Raw genomic sequence first — 19,098 nt, forward strand, 5'->3', positions numbered from 1 at the left:
CTCTATGTGGGTGTTCTCTTCACCCTCCTTAGGCTCTGAGACCCTGCACTAAGCTGCCTTCCTTCCTGGATATTCCTCTCACTCCTTGCATTCTGAAATCCTGCACTAGGCTCCCAATCTGCATAAAAGCCCTCCTCATCATACCTGGACTCCAAGACTGCCCTCTCATTCAGATGCCCTCCTCACCCCACTCTTCTTCTTCACACCTCTCTCTTAGCTGCCTTTCCACCGAAATAGCTCTTTATCCCTCCCATGTTCTGACACCCACCAATGCAGACATCCTCCTCACCTTGAGCAGGTTCTGACACCCCACACAAGGATGCCCCTTTTTGGGAATGCCCTCCTCATCCTTGTACTCCAACACCCTATTCTCGGCCCCTGTGGCTCACCCACCTTGAACAGACTTCTACTTCATTTGGCCCCACCTAATGGCTTTAGGACTGAATTATTCAAGAAGGGAAGAGGAAAAACCATACAGCTGTTTTTACATGAAGTCATTGTCTTTTGTTATTAAAACATTTATTTTGGGGCACCTGGGTGGCTCAGTCTGTTAAGCGCCCGACTTCGGCTTAGGTCATGATCTCGTGGGTTGTGAGTTCAAGCCCCACATTGGGCTCTGTGCTGACGGCTCAGAGCCTGGAGCCTGTTTCGGATTCTGTGTCTCCCTCTCTTTCTGCCCCTCTCCTGCTCCTGCTCTGTCTCTCAAAAATAAATAAATGTTAAACAAACAAACAAACAAAAACCATTGCTTTTGACCCTGTATACAAAATGTGATTTAGAGGCACTTGGGTGGCTCAGTCAGTTAAGTGTCCGAATTCAGCTCAGGTCATGATCTCACAGTTCATGGGTCCAAGCCCCAGGTCGGACTTTGTGCTGACAGCTCACAGCCTAGAGCCTGCTTCAGATACTGTCTCCTTCTCTCTCTCTGCCCCTCCCCCTTCCCCCTTCTCTCTCTCTCTTTCTCTCTCTATTTCTCTCAAAAAGAAACATTAAAAAATGTGATTTAGCTAAACCACTGAAGTAATTTTTCCGTTAAATCACTCTATCTCATAAACTATGGAGCTTACTTAGGACAATGTTAATTTGTCCATAATTTATGACATCTCCTATCACTAATTCATTCAGCTTCCCCAGCATTTGTTTCAAATCAGAACCTCTATTAAAGGTGTTTGTATCCAAAATGAGGGTAAAAGTCAAAATCCTCACATAGGCCAGAAGGCTTCATGTGATCTGTCCTCCTCTTCCTCGCGTCTCCCCCTCAACTCTTTCCCCAGGCTGCTCCTTTCCTGCCACCCTGGTCTCTATGAAATTATTTTTTTCATTTGTATTAAGTATAGTTGGCATACAATGTTAAATTAGTTGCAAGTGCACAACATACTGATTTGTCAATTCTATACATTATGCAGTGTTCACCACAACAGGTATAGTTACCATCTGTCACCATACAAAGTGATTATAATATTACTATGTTCCTCATGCTGTACTTTTCATCCCCATGACTTATTTGTTTTATAACTGGAAATCTGAATCTCTTAGTCCTCTTCACCTATTTCTCCCATTTCCCAACCCCTCTCTCTTCTGGCAACTTCCAGTTTGTTCTCTGTATTTAGGAGTCTGTTTCTGGGTTTTGTTTTTTGGGTTTCTTTGCTCATTTGCTTTTTTTAGATTCCACATATAAGTGAAAGCATATGGTATTTGTCTTTCTCTGAGTTATTTCACTTAGCATAATACCTTTTGTGTCCATAATACCTTTGTGTTGTCGCAAATGGCAAGATCTCACTCTTTTTTATGGCTCATTCTTTTTTATTCATTTTCATTAATTCATTATTTATTTATACTTTACACACACACACACACACACACACACACACACCATATCTTTTTTTTTAATGTTTATTTTAAGAGAGAGGGTGGGGGAGAGAGGTGGTGGGCAGAGAGAGAGAGAGAGAGAGAGAGAGGGAGAGAGAATCCCAAGCAGGCTCCATGCTCAGCATGGAGCCCCACGTGGGGCTCAATCTCATGACTGTGAGATCATGACCTGAGCCACAATCAAGAGTCAGACACTTAACCAACTGGGAGCCACCCAGGCACTCCTGTACCATATCTTCTTGATCTCTTCATCTATCTATGGACACTTAGGTTGCTTCCACATCTTAGCCATTGTAAATAATGCTTCATTGAACATAGGGGTGCATATATCTTTTTGAAATAGTGTTTTATTTTCTTTGTAAAGAAAATGTAGTGTAATTACTGGATCATATGATATTTCTATTTTTCATTTTTTGAGGAACCCCATACTATTTTGCATAATGGTTCCACCAATTTACATACTCACCGATGGTGCATGAGCATTCTCTTTTCTCCACATCCTCACCAACACTTGTTATTTCTTTTCTTTTTGATACTAGTCATTCTGACTGGTATGCAGTAATATCTCATTGTGGTATTGGTTTGCATTTCCTTGAGGATTAGTGATGTTGAGTATCTTTTCATGTATCTGTTGGCTATCTGTGTGTCTTCTACACCAGTATAAAAAGATTTGCACAGCAAAAGAAACCATCAACAAAACAAAAAGGCAACCTACTGTATGGGAGAAAATACGTGAGAATGATTTATCTGCTAAGGGGTTAATATCCGAAATATATAAAGAACTTATACAACCCAACATCCCCCCAAAAAACAAATAGCCAATTAAAAAATGGGCAGAGGAAGTGAATAGATATTTTTCTAAAGGAAACATAAAGATGGCCAACAGATACACAAAAAGATGCTTTATGCAATTCTTAAAACAGAATGGCTGGGCCATTTTTGCCTTAGGGCTTAGGGCCTCTGCCCTGGTTCCTCTTCCTGAAATACTTTCTCCCCAGATGTCCCCATTACTCATTCCAGTGACTCCTTCATGTTTTTGTTTAGATCTCACCTTCTCAATGAAGCCCACTCTAATCAGCCTGTTTAAAATCGGAACTGCCTCCAACCCTGATTTCCCTGCCACTTACCGCTTTCTAATATATTATACTCCTAATACTACTTATTATGTTTATTTTTCATTTGCTGCCTTTCTTCCCACCATCCCCACTAAACTGTAGCTCCATAAGGGCAGGGGTTTTTAATATTTTGTTCATTACCTAACAAATATTTGTTGAATGCAGACAGCAGTTTCCTGAAGCAGATTGAATCCCAAAACTAAATTCAGAGCACCATCTAGTGTTCTTGGAAGGATGTGCTTGCTACTTAACCCTGAGAGTCATTTGCATTAGCCATGGGATAAACAGTACTGGTGTAATCAATTTTCACTTACTCTATTTTTTAGTGCCCTCTGTGGTTCTGTGAAAATTAAAATGTTTTCCATGATTTAACAGTCATGGGACATATTGACTTCTCTAAGAGTAATCTCTTCTCCAAGGACTTGCCTGTTGCTCCCCAGAATTCCTTGGGGCTACAAGTGTAATGAAGGGGGGCCCTGGGTGCCTCAGTCTTGGTTTCAGCTTGGGTCATGATCTCACAGTTTGTGGGTTCCAGCTCCGTGGCAGGCTGGCAGGGTGGAGCCTGCTTGGGATTCTCTCTCTCCCTCTCTCTCTTTCTCTCTGCCTCTGCTTGCACGCATACTCTCAAAATAAATAAATAAACATTTTTTTAAAAGTGTGGAGGCGCCTGGGTGGTTCAGTTGGTTAAGCATCTGACTCTTGGTTTTGGCTCAGGCCATGATCTCATGGTTTTGTGCATTTGAGGCTTGCATCAGGCTCCGTGCTGACAGCTCTGAATCTACTTGGGATTCTCTGTCTCCCTCTCTCTCTGCCCCTCCCCATCCCACTGTCTCTGTCTCTCTCAAAATAAATAATAAACTAAAAAAAAAAGTGTCATGAAGGTCTCATGTCTTTAAGCCTTAGGGCATCTGTCTTTCCCCACTTGCAAAAAACCCCCTAAATACAAACACAAGGTAATAACCCTTTCTTTTTTGGTACCTACACTATTTCTCCAGAATATAATAAATTATATTTGTTGATTTAAAAATTTTTGCTTTGGCCACAAAAGTCCCTAAATCAAAGCGATAGAATGCTAGCAAGGGTAATGGTAATAATGTTTAAAATAGTATCAGGATTCTCTAAGATAATGAGCATAGACTTCTGATTTAGAAAATATTGGTTTCTTTAGATACCATAAACAGGAAAAATGCTTTAAAAGCATTAAAACATTTAATATTTGGGGCATCTGGCTGGCTCAGTCGGAAAAGCATGACTCTTGTTCTCGGGGTCATGAGTTTGAGTTTCACTTTGGGTGAGATGACTTAACTAAGTAAATAAACTTTCAGGAAAAACATTTAATATTTAACAGTAAGTAATGAAAAGCATAATTATCTCATTTTGACTGAATGCTTATTGTGCCCAGCACTATTCAGAAAGTTCATTACCATCTTTACAACCCTAACATGTAGATTCTCTACATTAAGTCCCATATTTCAGATGATGGAATGGAAACACAGAGAAGTTAAGTAACTTGACTGAAGTCACAGAACTAGTAAAGAGTAGAGCCTGAATTCAAAGCCAGCTAGGCTGGCTCCACAGGCCATGTCCATGAGCTTATGCCCATGCTTTTATTCACCTCCCCAAAGAAATGAATGATGCTGCTTTGTTTCAAAGTTCTTGGCTTGGTCAAAGAAATTAATTTATTAATGTCCTCATCTTCCAAAAAGGAATCCAGGCAACCATAAACAAAATAAAGGCATATACAATTATCCTAAAAGTTAAATTTTTTTTCTTTTCACAGTTAAGAAGGTAGAAGTTATAGAATTTGCCTTTCTAAGGATTTATGTTTTGGCCACGAATTTACATTCAAAGGATGCTGTGGCAAACATCATAAGCAACATGAACATCAAGATCAAAGGGTGGTATGCAGAGGCATGGTGAAGAATCAGTTGGTCCTTGCTGCCCATCTAACTCAGAACTTTTGATGCTACCTTTTCAATTGCCCAAAGCTTTCCCCAACTCTACCACTAGTTCTAATGTTTCAAAGTAGATAGAAGTGACTTAAGTTCCCAAAATATCAATTAACATACTCCTTTCTTGAATTTGACTCATCTCAGCTGGATGTTAGAAAACAAGTGAATTCTTGGGAATGCAAGCTGGTGCAGCCACTCTGGAAAACAGTATGGAGGTTCCTCAAAAAACTAAAAGTAGAACTACCCTATGACCCAGTAATTGCACTACTAGGTATTTATCCAAGGGATACAGGTGTGCTGTTTCAAAGGGACACATGCACCCCCATGTTTATAGCAGCACTATCAACAATAGCCAAAGTATGGAAACAGCCCAAATGTCCCTCGATGGATGAATGGATAAAGAAGATGTGGTATATATATATATATATATATATATATATATATGTATATATATACATATATATATATGTGTATATATACATATATATACATATATATATGTGTGTATATATATATATATATATATATATGAGTATTACTCGGCAATCAAAAAGAATGAAACCTTGCCATTTGCAACTACATGGATGGAACTAGAGGGTATTATGCTAAGTGAAATTAGTCAGAGAAAGACAAAAATCATATGACTTCACTCATATGAGGACTTTAAGATACAAAACAGATTAACATAAGGGAAGGGAAGCAAAAAAATATAAAAACAGGGAGGGGGACAAAGCATGAGAGACTCATAAATATGGAGAACAAACAGAGGGTTACTGGAGGGGGTGTGGGAAGGGGGATGGGCTAAACGGGTAAGGGGCATTAAGAATCTACTCCTGAAATCATTGTTGTACTAAACGCTAACTAATTTGGATATAAACTAAAAAAATAAAATTAAAAAAAATAATTAATTTTTAAAAAGACTAAAAAAAAGAAAACAAGTGAATTGTGTATTAAAGTGAGTCACATTAACGAGTGATTTATTAGGTAACATCCAGAATTATTTGCATTATGCGTCACACTCTTAAAAGGAATATGAAGTCCTTAATTTCAGATTGATGGAGTGTCTAAGGGGATATTTGTAGGAAGGAGGATTCCCAACCTCTCTTAGGTGATTCTGGAAATGGTGCCCCTCTCACCATCCTCATCTGGAACCAAAAACTCTTTTCGTAAATGTTTATGTAACTCTTTAAATTTCCTAAAATACAAGCTTATTTGGGAAAGGGAAATGATTATTCTCCATTAAAAAAAATATTTTATTTTTAAGTAATCTACACCCAACGTGGGGCTTGAACTCACAACCCAGAGATTAAGAGTCACATGCTTCAACTGAGCCAGCCAGATGCCCCTGGTTATTCTCCATTTTGGATAGAGATTTTCAACATGTAGTTTGAAGATTATGTTTGAACTTATCAGGGATTCCCAGCCCCACCTCTGACCTACCACATTAGAATCTTCCAGCTGGGCTGAGGAATCTGTATCCTAACCATCTTCCTGAGATAACTTGTGTGTATGCACGAGTTTGGTAACCAGTAACCTACGGGGATAATGTTGAAGAGTAAAGCACCAGCATCGTTTGGATTGTTGGATTCTTTCCTATTATAGACCACAGACTAGAACTTCAAAAAGTATCATGTAAAAACCTAATTATAAGAAGATCAAACATAATTTTAGGAGGCTAATAATTAACAAATCTATTTACAAGATTATATGTCCTTTTGTTGTAAATTATATGGAAACATCTCAATGAATTATATGTGTGAAACATCTCAAAGAATTCTTTAGTGGGTGTTGTTTAATCCTGCCTTGCCTTCCATAAAATTAACCAGCTGGCCAAAGTTTTTACTATCCTACCCACAGGAGTCTACAGTAACCCCCAAGGCATTCTCTGAACAATCCTTATTTCCTGTATAAAAGGAACTGAATTTGGTCAACTGTACAGAACTTCAGCTGATTACACTGAAAGTGTTTACCAAAGGAGACTGAATTCTGGAGTTCTAGAAATGTTTTAAAAGAGTAAATACAATCATTTTTTTGGATGAGCAGAATAGCCTAAAGGTAGAGGATCCAAAAAGAAGGCCTAGTAAGATTCTTTCTAGTTTTGTAATTTGACTAAACTGCCTCTCCATCCAATTGAATGTCAACTTATTTTTGTTTTCATTTTTTTAAGTCTGCCCCTCCACCCCCGTTTCATTTTTTAATTGGCTAAAACTGGCAAGAATTCCTTGCCGCTCCCTCTTGAGAATCCTTTACAAATACAGTTTAGACGCGCATAAATACAAAAAAGGAAACCACTTAACTGGATGATAATACACCACCCAGATAACTCAGATACCTAACAGAATTTTTCACCGAGTTGTTTGGTTTGGCCAAGTTAACTGACCAAGCCCCTTCAGTTACAACGTATAATTACTCTTCTTTCTCACACTTGTTTTTACTTGTCACTTACTCTTGATTCTTATCAATTGCTACAACTTTTCTTCTCCTTCATTTATAAGCTAAGTCACTGTTCAACCAAGAAGGTCACTTACCTTGAAAGTCTTTCTTCTTTAGAATGAGGTTGCATGCCACTGTGCTGACAGAGTAGAAAGCAAATATCAAAGGAAAGAGTTGAGTTGGATTGCTGGAATCTGTACAATGCTGAATACATTGAAGCAGCTGGGAACCAGGAACACTCAGTAATAACTGATTCCAGACCACCTTTCAAAATCTAAAAATCTCTTCTGGAGGGGGAGTAGTGGATAATCAATTTAAGGGGAGAACTCTTTTTTTTTTTAAGTTTATTTATTTATTTTGAGAGCGCTCACACAGCATTAGCAGAGGAGGGGCAGAGAGGGAGAAAGAGAATAAGGGGAGAAGGCTTTATTTTTCTTAAGTTTATTTATTTTGGGGAGACAAAGCACAAGTGGGGGAGGGGCGGGGGGGGTGCGGGGAAGACACAGAATCCGAAGCAGGCTTCAGGCTCTGAGCCGTCAGCACAGAGCCCAAAACAGAGCTCTAACTCTTGAATGGTGAGATCATGACCTGAGCCAAAATCAGATGCTCAACTGACTGAGCCACCCAGGTGCCCCCGGGGAGAACACTTATTTAAAGCTTATAACACTAAGGATAATTCTGTGAAGTTAGAGTGCACTCTACTTGGTAAAACTTTTTAAAACAATGTTTATTTATTCATGTTTGAGAGAGAGAAGGAGACAGATAATCCCAAGCAGGATCCGCGCTGTGAGAGCAAAGCTCCACTTGGGGCTGGAACTCTCAACCCTGAGATCATGATCTGAGCTGAGTCAGATGCTTAACCAACCAAGCCACCCAGGTGTCCCTACTTGGTAAAATTTTTTGAATCAGATTTTGTCTTTCCTTCAAGAGATCATGGGAAACTCTAGCATTTTAGTTTAAATTATGCAGCTTCTGTTCCCGTTCTCGTATTTGTTCTACTGTATCTGGATTTGAAAAATTCAGTAAAACTTTTAAAACCAGATTTAATCTTTCCTTCAAGAGATCAGGGAAACTCTAGCATTTTAGTTTAAAAAATGTAACTTCCATTCTTGTTCCTGTATTTGGATTTGTTCTACTCTGTCTGGATTTGTTCCAGTGTATCTGTGGAACCAGGCAACTAAGAATCTTTACTCAGCATTTTTATATTTCTTGAATGCAAATAGAATGGATTGGTGGGATTAATGGCTAGAGTGTTAGAGGACACTTATGATTTTGCCATTTTCTTTGTATACTGATGAAAGCTTCTTAAAAATTTTTTTTTTCAACGTTTATTTTTGGGACAGAGAGAGACAGAGCATGAACGGGGGAGGGGCAGAGAGAGAGGGAGACACAGAATCGGAAACAGGCTCCAGGCTCTGAGCCATCAGCCCAGAGCCCGACGCGGGGCTCGAACTCACGGACCGTGAGATCGTGACCTGGCTGAAGCCGGACGCTTAACCGACTGCGCCACCCAGGCGCCCCTGAAAGCTTCTTAAATAGCTCTACAGAGAAACGAGACAGTGTGAGGTTCGGTAAGTTGGACAAAGAAGCAGTTCTAATCCAGACCAGGTTCTGGAATTAGAATATCACTTTATTGTAAAATTAGAGGCTGAAGAAGCTATTTAAATCTTCCAAAACTTTTTGACCCCAAAGAAATGCTAATCAGTTACCGACATAATTAACCAGTGTATCCTGATCTTTAAAAGGTGCTTTCATCTATGATTTAAAGGAAATATGGAAGTCTGAGTTGAGGCATGATAGCCCTTCAAGGCCAGGGAAGAATTGATGAATTGACAACAAAGTCACATGTTTTTAACCGGATATACTGATATCCAAGTGCCCAGAAAAACAATTGAGAGTCTACTACTGTCCATGAATTTACTGGAAAGCACTGTTAATGGCACAACTAGGGATCTCACAGATCTTTGAATTAGCCAGCACCATTTTGTGGGAGAGTGGGGGGTGGGGGGGGCTAGCCTGGACGCTTCGGGCAGGGTTGGGAAGATGATAGTTTGATGCAGCTAAAGAAAGGGCCCCCGCAACAGGGTCTCTTCCGTGGTCTCCGACGAAAAATGTTGGGGGAGAAGTAAAATCGCCCCAGACTCCCACTGTGGTCCTCCTCACTCAATGTTCTGGTTTCCGGAGACTTTCGTTGGCGGCGGTGGGGGGGGGGTTGACGGTCCCCTACAATTTACATGAAAATGCGCGCGCACGGTGTAGATGGCCGCTGTGAGCGGGCAGCGCCACCCCCCAAGCCGCTGCTCACCGCAAAGCCCAACGCGGAGGAGGAAGCTCCGGACCAGCCCCGCCGCGCTGATGGGCGTCGCCACGAGCCAATGGGTGCGCAGGGAGGCGGGGCAGGGTGGCCGAGGGGGTGGGATTTCCCGCGCGGCCGCTAGGCGCCTGGCGAGAGCTGCGCGGGCGGCGACGGCGGCCGCGCCTGCGAGAGAGGGCGGGTCGGGGTCAGCTGCTGCAGGCGGGCGGGCGGGAGCGGGGAGCTGTGGGCGGCCGCCGTGTCTCCTGCCACCGCCCTCCCTCCGCCACGATGCCGGGAATCGACAAGCTGCCCATCGAGGAGACGCTGGAGGACAGCCCGCAGGTGAGGCGCGGGCGGCGGCGGACGGCGAGGGAAAGAGCAGGGCGGGCCGACCCCAGGCCCGGCGCCGCCGCGGCCGCAGGTGCCCGCCCCGGACCAGGTGGGCGCCGCCGCCCAGTGTCCCCGCCCGTCGCGGGCCGCGCCCCGAGCCGCCGCGGCCCGGCCGCCAGCCGGAGGCCCGCGTGGGCCTGCGCGGCTGGGCCGAGAGCCGCGCGCGCGGGGTCCGGACGTCGGAGGGAGGCGACCGAGCCTCCGCCGCCTTCGCTCGTGGGCCCTGCGGTCACGTACGCGCGCGGGGCTCCCTTGTATTTGGTGAAAGGTGCATTTTTATCGCTGTAACATGAGGCGATAAATCTCAGTCCTGGGATTTTCTCCCCGAAGGTCTCTTCGGAGGAAATGCAGGAGAAAAAACCCTGTGGACTTATTACATGGTTTCTGAGCGAGCTAGGGAAGGAAATGGATAGTTTTTCTTCGGGAGATGCTGGCAGGCTGCTGATTTGCCCGCGTGGAGAGTCATCGGCGAAGCCCGTCACGTGCCCGGGAGCCTCCCCGAGGAGTGTGTCCAGTGTCGCGGCCGCGACGGTAGCCGCTGTCACCCGAGCGGTGCACGGCTTGTGATGGACCGCGCCTTCGCGGCTGCAAGACTGCTGCGCGAAATGGTGCAGACTTGGCCCTAATAAACTCATCAAAATAAAAGCCCCGTGTTTCGTGTGTTTGGGGGCAAGGCTAGCGTGGTTGCCTTAGCTTAAAACAGTCTAGAGAAACGTGTTCAATACCGAAGAATGAAATGAGTTCTGTTAAAAACATGTTGGTAGGCGCTGTAACTTGCGTTGAGAAACATCATCCCTAAGCCTGTCTTTCACGGAATAATTTAAGCGATTTAAGATGATGTTGCTGGTTGTCTACCCCTCAGAACGAAAAAAATTTCCTGAAATGGTGTTCGTTCAGAACAACAGTGGCACATATATCATGTGTCTTCATAGTTTAATATAGCCCCAAAAGATCAGGAAGAAGGGGCTAGATCCCCTGGCCTGTGTGACACCTCTGCCATGACTTTGTGCCAGTAATAATCGCCAAGTTGAAGTTGGGCTCTGATCGTGGAATTGATTTTTTTTTTTTCCTATGGGGAAAGTTACCTTCACAAGCCAGTTGTTTGCTGGTAATGTATTCTTATCAGCCTAAACTGACAGAAACCCACGTCTTCGCTTGTCTGGACCGCCCCAATAACTATTTCAAATTCTTAATGATTTCTGTAGTATAAAGTTAGAAATTATGTTTGTTTCAGATGTTTTGCAAAAATTTTGTGGCATGTATTGGTCAGGTGCACCCTGTCATTTTACTTTTATTATAGAAGACTCAACAGGTTGCCTTACCTTTCTTTCTTTCCTTGCCTGGTTTTTATGGCCCATAAAGATTATACAAAATCCCGGAATGGGTAGCACAGTGCTCTCGCCATGACTTGTGAAGAGGATGTAATCTGACTCATCTAATTTCTTGAACTTTTCACACAGTTAGTTTACAACTTGAGCATTCGTGTTTGTTTGCTTTTTTATAAGGGTGCGCCATATCAGTATCAGTTTTATGGTAATTTTTAATGAAATAGCCACATTGCTCTTCTTTCAGTTTTTAGAAGTGGTAAATTTGAACTAGGTAATATTGACTTGGGAAAATTAGTTGGGACAAATGGGATTTAGAAAGGAAAGATATTGGAAGTAGTCCTTAGGGAGAACTTGTGGTAGGATGGAAAGCCCTAAATCTGGGACTAAGGGTATAAGGGTTTTTAGTCCTTCACTGACACTTGACTTGCTTTAGAGCAAGTCACTCAACGTCTCCGCGTCTCAGTGTTACAGTGAACGTTTTTATTTTTGTACCTGATTATGAAAATCATAGTTATGTGCTTCAGAAAAACTGAAAGGGACAGAAAACAGTTACCTGTCTTTTCCGAGGCAGCAAACCCTATTAACAGTTTTACTTGTTCCTAGCTTTCTCTTACATACTTTAATGTATTTGAAGTTATATTGTGCATAACAATTTTTATTTGGCTTTAACTTAACATTACAGGGTAAGTGTTCACATATCCTTCATTCTGAATAAAAAAAATTAAAGGCTGCATGTTTCCTTAACTGATTTAACAGTTGTCCTATTGTTGGACTTAGAGATTTTTCCCAAGTTTTGTTTTTATATATAGGACTTCGGTTAATGCTTTGGGACATGAATTTTTGTTCTCATTTGGACTACTGACACAGGATAGAGTCCAAGAAGTTGAATAACAAAGAGTATGCAAACTTTTAAAGCTCCTGCTATAGATAAGTTCTTTTTTATTTTCAAATTTTTATTTAAATTCTAGTTAACATACAGTGCAACAAACATATTGGTTTTAGGAGTAGAATTCAGTGATTCATCACTTATATACAATACTCAGTACTCATCATAACAAGTGCCCTCCTTAATACCCATCACCTGTCTAGCCCTTTCCCCACCCACTTCCCTCCATCAACCCTCAGTTTGTTCTGTCTTTAAGAGACTCTCATGGTTTGTTTCCTGCTCTTTTCTCTTTTCCCCCTCCTGTATGTTCATCTGTTTTGTTTCTTAAATTCCATATATGAGTGAGATCATATGGCATTTCTCTGTCTCTTATTTCATTTAGCATAGTACACTCTAGCTCTACCCACATGGCTGCAAATGGCAGGATTTCATTCTTTTTGATGGCTGAGTAATATTCCATGCACACACACATGCATACATATATACCTACCACATCTTCTTTATCCATCTTCAGTTGATGGATATTTGGGCTCTCTCCATAGTTTGGCTATTATTGATGATGTTGCTATAAACATCAGGGTGCACGTACCCCTTCGAATCTGTATTTTTGTATCCTTTGGGTAAATGTTGAGTAGTGCAGTTGCTGGATGGAAGGGTGGTTCTGTTTTTAGTTTTTTGAGGAACCTCTAACTGTTCTCCAGAGTGGCTGCACCAGTTTGCATTCCCACCAACAGTGTAAGAGGGTTCCCCTTTCTCTGCATCCTCATCAACACCTGTTGTTTCCTGTGTTGTTAATTTTAGCCATTCTGACAGATGTGAGGTGGTGTCTCATCATGGTTTTGATTTGTATTTCCTTGATGATGAGTGATGTTGAGCATCTTTTCATGTGTCTGTTAGCTATGTTTGGCTTCTTTGGAAGAATGTCTATGCATGTCTTCTGCCCATTTCTTAACTGGATTTTTTTTTTATGTTATTATATTTTTGAGAGAAAGAGCATGCATGAGCAGGGGAAGGACAGAGAGAGAAGGAGAGAGAGATCCCAAGCAGGCTCCACACTGTCAGCCCAGAGCCCGAAGTGGGACTCAAACTTACGAACCATGAGATCATGACCTGAGCCGAAATCAAGAGTCAAATGCTTGACTGAGCTATCCAGGCACCCCTGGATTATTTGTTTTTTGGGTGTTTTATAAGTTCTTTTTAGATTTTGAATACCAGCCCTTTATCAGATATGTTGTTTGCCGATATCTTCCCCCTTTCTGTAGGCTGCCTTTTAGTTTTGTTGATTGTTTCCTTTGTATAGACAAGGTTTTCTTTGTTTTGTTTTTAATTTTTTTGAAGTTTATTCATATTTGAGAGAGACAGAATGAGCGGGAAAGGGGCAGAGAGAGAGGGAGACACAGAATCTGAAGCGGGCTCCAGGCTCTGAGCTGTTGGCACAGAGCCCAACATGGGGCTCGAACTCACGAACTGTGAGATCATGACCTGAGCCGGAAGTCAGACGCTTAACTGACTACGCTGCTCAGGCACCCCTCTAGATAAGTGTTTATTTAAATCATTTGATCCTAATCAAAAGTGGCTTGTCAGTTGCTATGTAAAAAGGTTAGAGCCTTGGAGTCATGAAAGGCTATCCTGAATTACAGTTATCTTTTTTTAGTTTTGATTTATAGTAACTATTAAAATAGAGAGGAATTTGCAAGTTCAAATCCAGCTGTTTGGATATAAACATCTTTAGAATTATCTTGCCCAAACAATCTCTTGTTCTGCAAATGATCATATTATTTGTTGAGAAAGGAAATCTTTAAGGCTATACTATACTAGCTGCCTTGTCCATACTTACATATTGTTTTGAAAATCAGGAGCAAAATGAAACTTGCTAGTTATTAAGAACAGATATGAACCTTTAAAAATAATTGTATAGATAAATACCAGTGACTCTTCAGTGCTGGAACTATGAAGATAAAACTCCAGTGCCAACTGGCATAATATGGAATACTCATTTCTTTCTTTGGCATAACATGGAATACTCATAGATTATAAGACATACCTTTTTTTCTTTTCCCACATTTTAACATGTCTGATATTGAGATAAATGCCCCTTACAGTTGATAATGTTTTATGTGTAATTGGTTGCAAATGTACACACATGGTTGTTTCTCCTAGTGGTATGACTGGTCAAGTGCAACCTCTCAGTGTTCAGGCAATTTGAAGGATTATCAGTCCTCTTTATTGTCTGAAAATATTCCTTTGACTCCTGCTGGAATGAACCAAGTACTGCCATCAAAGTTTGCTGAATCGGTATCAATGGTTTGGAAGAAAGTACTGGGGGCAAAAGTGAGCACTTGTAAGAAATACTTGTCACGTCCCCATGGCACAGAATAATATTGGATGGGAAAACATGGGTATTGATGATTCTTCTGTCAAAAAGTGACTCAAAAGAGTTGAACTCTGAAGAAGTGTTAGGATTATATTAAATTCATGCTGTTTGTGTTTTGCTTTTATGTTTATATTAATTATATATAAAATTAATTATATATGATATATATAATTATATATAAAAATGTTTAAAGGTCTATTTCCACAAATATAAAGTAAAAATTACAAGACAGAAGAATACCTCAAATCATAGCTTAATTGCTGGCATTGTTTTGTTGTAGTAGTATTTAAAAAGAGTGCAGCTCACAGTGGATGCCATCATAGATTCAATGAAATGGTACCACATTGATGTACTTTTTATAAGGTGCTAGCTAGATATAACTAGCTTTAAGTAGGGAACCCATTTTAACACTGGGCTAAGGAGATATTTTTAATTTAAGTCCACTACAGGTTTTTGCATAAATGTGTAATTCCTTGAATTAGAATAATTTTGGGGAAACAAAACGAAATGGCAGATTTTTCTTTGGAATGGCACTAAGTCAAACAAGATTTCTTAATGCTTTCTTTTTTACATCTTAAAATAGCACTGTGGGGAATAGGGGTGGGGCACAGAGCTAAAAAAGTAGAAAGATTCTCTGTCAGATCTAAATATCTGGGGCATGGGGGAGTAGAGGACTGACGACATGGACTTCATATATTGGCATAATGATTTTGTCCCCCCGCCCCTCCTTTTCAAAACTGTGTTGACTTAGCTTTCTTTTCTGAAAATAGGAAACTAAAGAATAAGTTGATTTTTAAAAACCACTTTCTAAGGCTGAGACATAAATGAACTATTTGTAGAATAAAAATACAAGGTCATCTTTTAGATTTTAAGCTGCAGTTATCGCAATAGTTGTTAATATTTTCATTCTTTCTCTGCCTTTAGGATATGAAAAAGTGAGTATACCTTGCCTTGATTTGCTGAGTTTCTTTATCGCTATCCTTCTTATTGACAGTCTTAACACTTACTTAAAAAAATTCCCCTTAATACGAAGGGGAAATTCTTAGTGCGTTAAAAAAAAAAAAAAAAAAAGAAAAAAGAAGCCTAACAATATAGACAAGTGTAAAGAAGAAGAAAACAATAAACCCTCAAATTCTGTACTCTTTATAAGTTAGTATTTAATTGGCCATGTAATGGGGCTCCTGGGTGTCTCAGTCAATTGGTCGGGCATTTGACTTTGGCTCAGGTCATGATCTCGCAGTCCATGGGTTCGAGCCCCGCGTCGGGCTCTGTGCTGACAGCTCAGAGCCTGGAGCCTGTTTCGGATTCTGTGTCTCCCTCTCTCTTTGCCCCTCCTCTGCTCATCCTGTCTCTCTCTCTCTTTCTCTCTCTCTCAAAAATAAATAAACATTAAAAAAAATTTTTTTAATCGGCTCTGTTAGGGTTGGGTACTATGTTATTTTGAATTAGGACGGGGAGGGCTTTGGCTACTCCAAGAGAACATGGAAAAAGAGAAATAATCATAAGTTATCTGAATAATAAGAAATAAGTTATCCTGAAATAAGACATTTAAAATATTTATACATGGAATACTGTTAATTAGCCTTGAATGTTTTTGTTGGTTTGTTCTTAGTTTAATCACAGGCTTTTTTTAATTCATAAAAATACACCTTTGTTCCTTCTAAAGTTTGTGTGCTGTAGTTGGAAAATCCCTGCGTTTTGGTGAAGTGAAATTGAGAACAAAGAACCCCAGCATCTTGGCATTACTATCAAAAGAGAGAAAATAGATTAAAACTCAGAATTATTAGAGCTCCAGTGTCCTAGAATTTTTCCTTCCTCTAGAAAAAAAATTTTCTATTTGATTTATATAATGGTGACCTAAACTTACTGCTTTTATTTTATACAGACAAGGTCTTTACTGGGTGTATTTGAAGAAGATGCTACAGCTATTTCCAACTATATGAACCAGTTGTACCAAGCTATGCATCGGATTTATGATGCACAGGTAAAAAGCTAAGGGCTGATTCAATGCTTTTTTTAAAAATGACTTTAAGCCCATGAGGACAGAGGGATAGAGTCTGTTTTGTTTACTGGTGCCTGAATGCATGAAGGAACTTTTAAGTATTTTGTATTACTGAGCTCACATTCCAAGTACTAGTGAGTGTATAGTTTGTAGCACTACAGAAGACGTGAAGATTTAAGCATTTTCCTCTTTCTACCTAAACACAGTAAGAGCTTTCTTACTGAAACTCACTGATCATGATCTTTGCCTAAGATTTAACTGAAAGCCCCATACTGTCACCAGTGTTTTCCCTAATCATGCTTTTAATCTCAAGAAACACTTCCCCCTTTTTGAGTAAAGGATTTGAAGGTGGTTTAATCTTTAGTGAGAAGAACATAATAAAAATTAGATATAACTCTGGGTGCTGGGAGATTAATTCAAGAAGGAGATGAGTAGATTTTTTTTTTTTTTTTTTTTGTCGAGCAGGCTTAAGATTCAAGGCTGTTTATGTAACTCAGTTATAAGCCTTAACAGCGACTTGGGTGCTGTGTTAAACTTTCTTTGGGATTAATTAAGTACACAAGTTTCTTTTTCTCCTTCTCATTTTATCTCCTTTATGGACTCACATTTTCTTTATGTACTAAAAAGTTGCTGTGATAGTTTTTTTTTTTCCCTTGTGATAGGTCTTTCAAGATTTGATTCCTGACCACAGAGATTAATTACAATGTAAAAGAAATGTTATATTTGTCATTATGTTCATCACGGAAAAAAAACTTCAAAAAGTATTTCCTTCATCTGGCTGTGTTGCTGTATTATGTGACTAGGCTAACCACATTTTGGTTGTATGTTATTAGATGCATTGGTCTAGTATCAGCACCTAGAGAGAGGAATAATTAGTCATTAATATAGAATCTCTCAAGATTTTGCTAAGATTATATACAGTTTACTTCTAACTTGAAAGCTTTAACAGCATTTAATACTTAGTTTTTATTAGCTAAAAAAAAGCATACACCTAGAACACTGCTGAATTCCTTGATGGTGTCCATTTATTTCATGGTTTGAGTTTCCCTTAAAAATGCTCTAATGGTAGTTCCCTTTCCAGTGATTTAGTGAGGGGTTTATAGAGCATGTTATATAGCATTTATGTTAAGTGGTAAAAGTGGTTTAGGTATCTTCAACTAAAACTTTCTTGATCAGTAATATTGTGTTAATTTGAATATTGTTTTTTTCCTACAGAATGAATTAAGTGCAGCAACACACCTGACTTCAAAACTTTTAAAAGAATATGAAAAACAGGTATAGTATATGAAAATCTTCAAAGCGTAATTTAAAATATGCAGTGAGGGGCACCTGGATGGCTCAGCTGGTTAACCGTCCTACTCTTGGTTTCAGCTCAGGTCATGATCTCACAGTTTGTGGGTTGGAGCCCCGCACCAGGCTCTGCACTTTTAGTGCACAGTCTGCTTGGGATTCTCTCTCTCTCTCTCTCTCTCTCTCTCTCTCTCTCTCTCTCTCCCCCTCTCCCTCTCCCTCTCCCTCTCCCTCCCTCTCTCTCTCCCTCTCCCTCCCTCTCTCTCTCCCTCTCCCTCTCCCTCCCTCTCTCTCTCTCTCCCTCCCTCTCTCTCTGCACCTTCCCTGCTTGCTTTCTCTAAATAAATAAATAAATAAATAAATAAATAAACATTAAAAAAATATTCAGTGATACAGTATCTGTATAGATAAACAGAATTTCTCACCAAGAATCCTAAGCTTTTTTGAATTTGCAGAAGGTAATTTGGGCATGCTGTTGAAATTCCACTATAGCACTTACATCTGATTTTAATTACTTATTGTTACATATTAGTTATTTAATTGACCTTTCTTTACAAATGAAGAAACTGAGGCTTGCTCAAGATTTTACGGTTGGTGATTGGAGGAATTGGAGCTAAACACCAAATCTTAAACTCCTTGTATGGTGTGCCTTCCTGTATACACATGTTAATTAGTTGCTTAGCAAACATTTTAACTAATGTTTACTAATTGTATGAATTATGCTGTTTTATTAAGTGACATTTTTAAAGTTTATTCAAAATTTTAGAAGTTTTTTGAAGTTTCAGTTGACCCTTTAACAACATGGATTTGAACTGCACAGGTCCACTTATTCATGGATTTTTTTGGTAAATACAGTACAGTAAATATATTTTTTCTTACGGTTTTCTTAACATTTTCTTTTTTCTAAAAGATTATGGAAATACAGTACATAGTACATGTAATACACAAAATACATGTTAATCAACTGTTTATGTTACTGATAAGGCTTCTAGTCAGCAGTAGGCTGTTAGTAGTTAAATTTGGGGGGAGTTAAAAGTTATATGTGGGGGTTGGCACTTCTAACTCCCACGTTGTTTGAGGGTCAGCTGTGTTTTTTTATGTTTGTTTATTTATTTTGAGACAGAGTGTGAGTGGAGAAGGGGCAGATAGAGGGAGAGAGAGAA

General features: G+C 39.9%; 1 protein-coding gene across 3 annotated transcripts in view; it reads left to right on the forward strand.

Annotated features, from left to right (window-relative positions):
• The first annotated feature begins 9,849 nt into the window (after nt 1-9,849).
• Nucleotides 9,850-19,098, forward strand: part of APPL1 (adaptor protein, phosphotyrosine interacting with PH domain and leucine zipper 1) — a 56,855-nt gene continuing 47,606 nt past the window's right edge. For 2 of the 3 annotated variants that reach the window (XM_011279730.3, XM_045051712.1), the window contains exons 1-3: nt 9,850-10,007; nt 16,529-16,627; nt 17,861-17,920. In XM_011279730.3, coding sequence (XP_011278032.1) covers nt 9,954-10,007; nt 16,529-16,627; nt 17,861-17,920 — 213 coding nt within the window. In that variant the 5' untranslated portion in view covers nt 9,850-9,953. The remainder of the gene's footprint in view (nt 10,008-16,528; nt 16,628-17,860; nt 17,921-19,098) is intronic. The other variant, XM_045051710.1, reaches the window with a different exon arrangement.

The sequence above is a fragment of the Felis catus genome, chromosome A2 (genome assembly GCF_018350175.1).
Source record: "Felis catus isolate Fca126 chromosome A2, F.catus_Fca126_mat1.0, whole genome shotgun sequence".
In the NCBI taxonomy this organism is placed as follows: Eukaryota; Metazoa; Chordata; class Mammalia; order Carnivora; family Felidae; genus Felis; species Felis catus.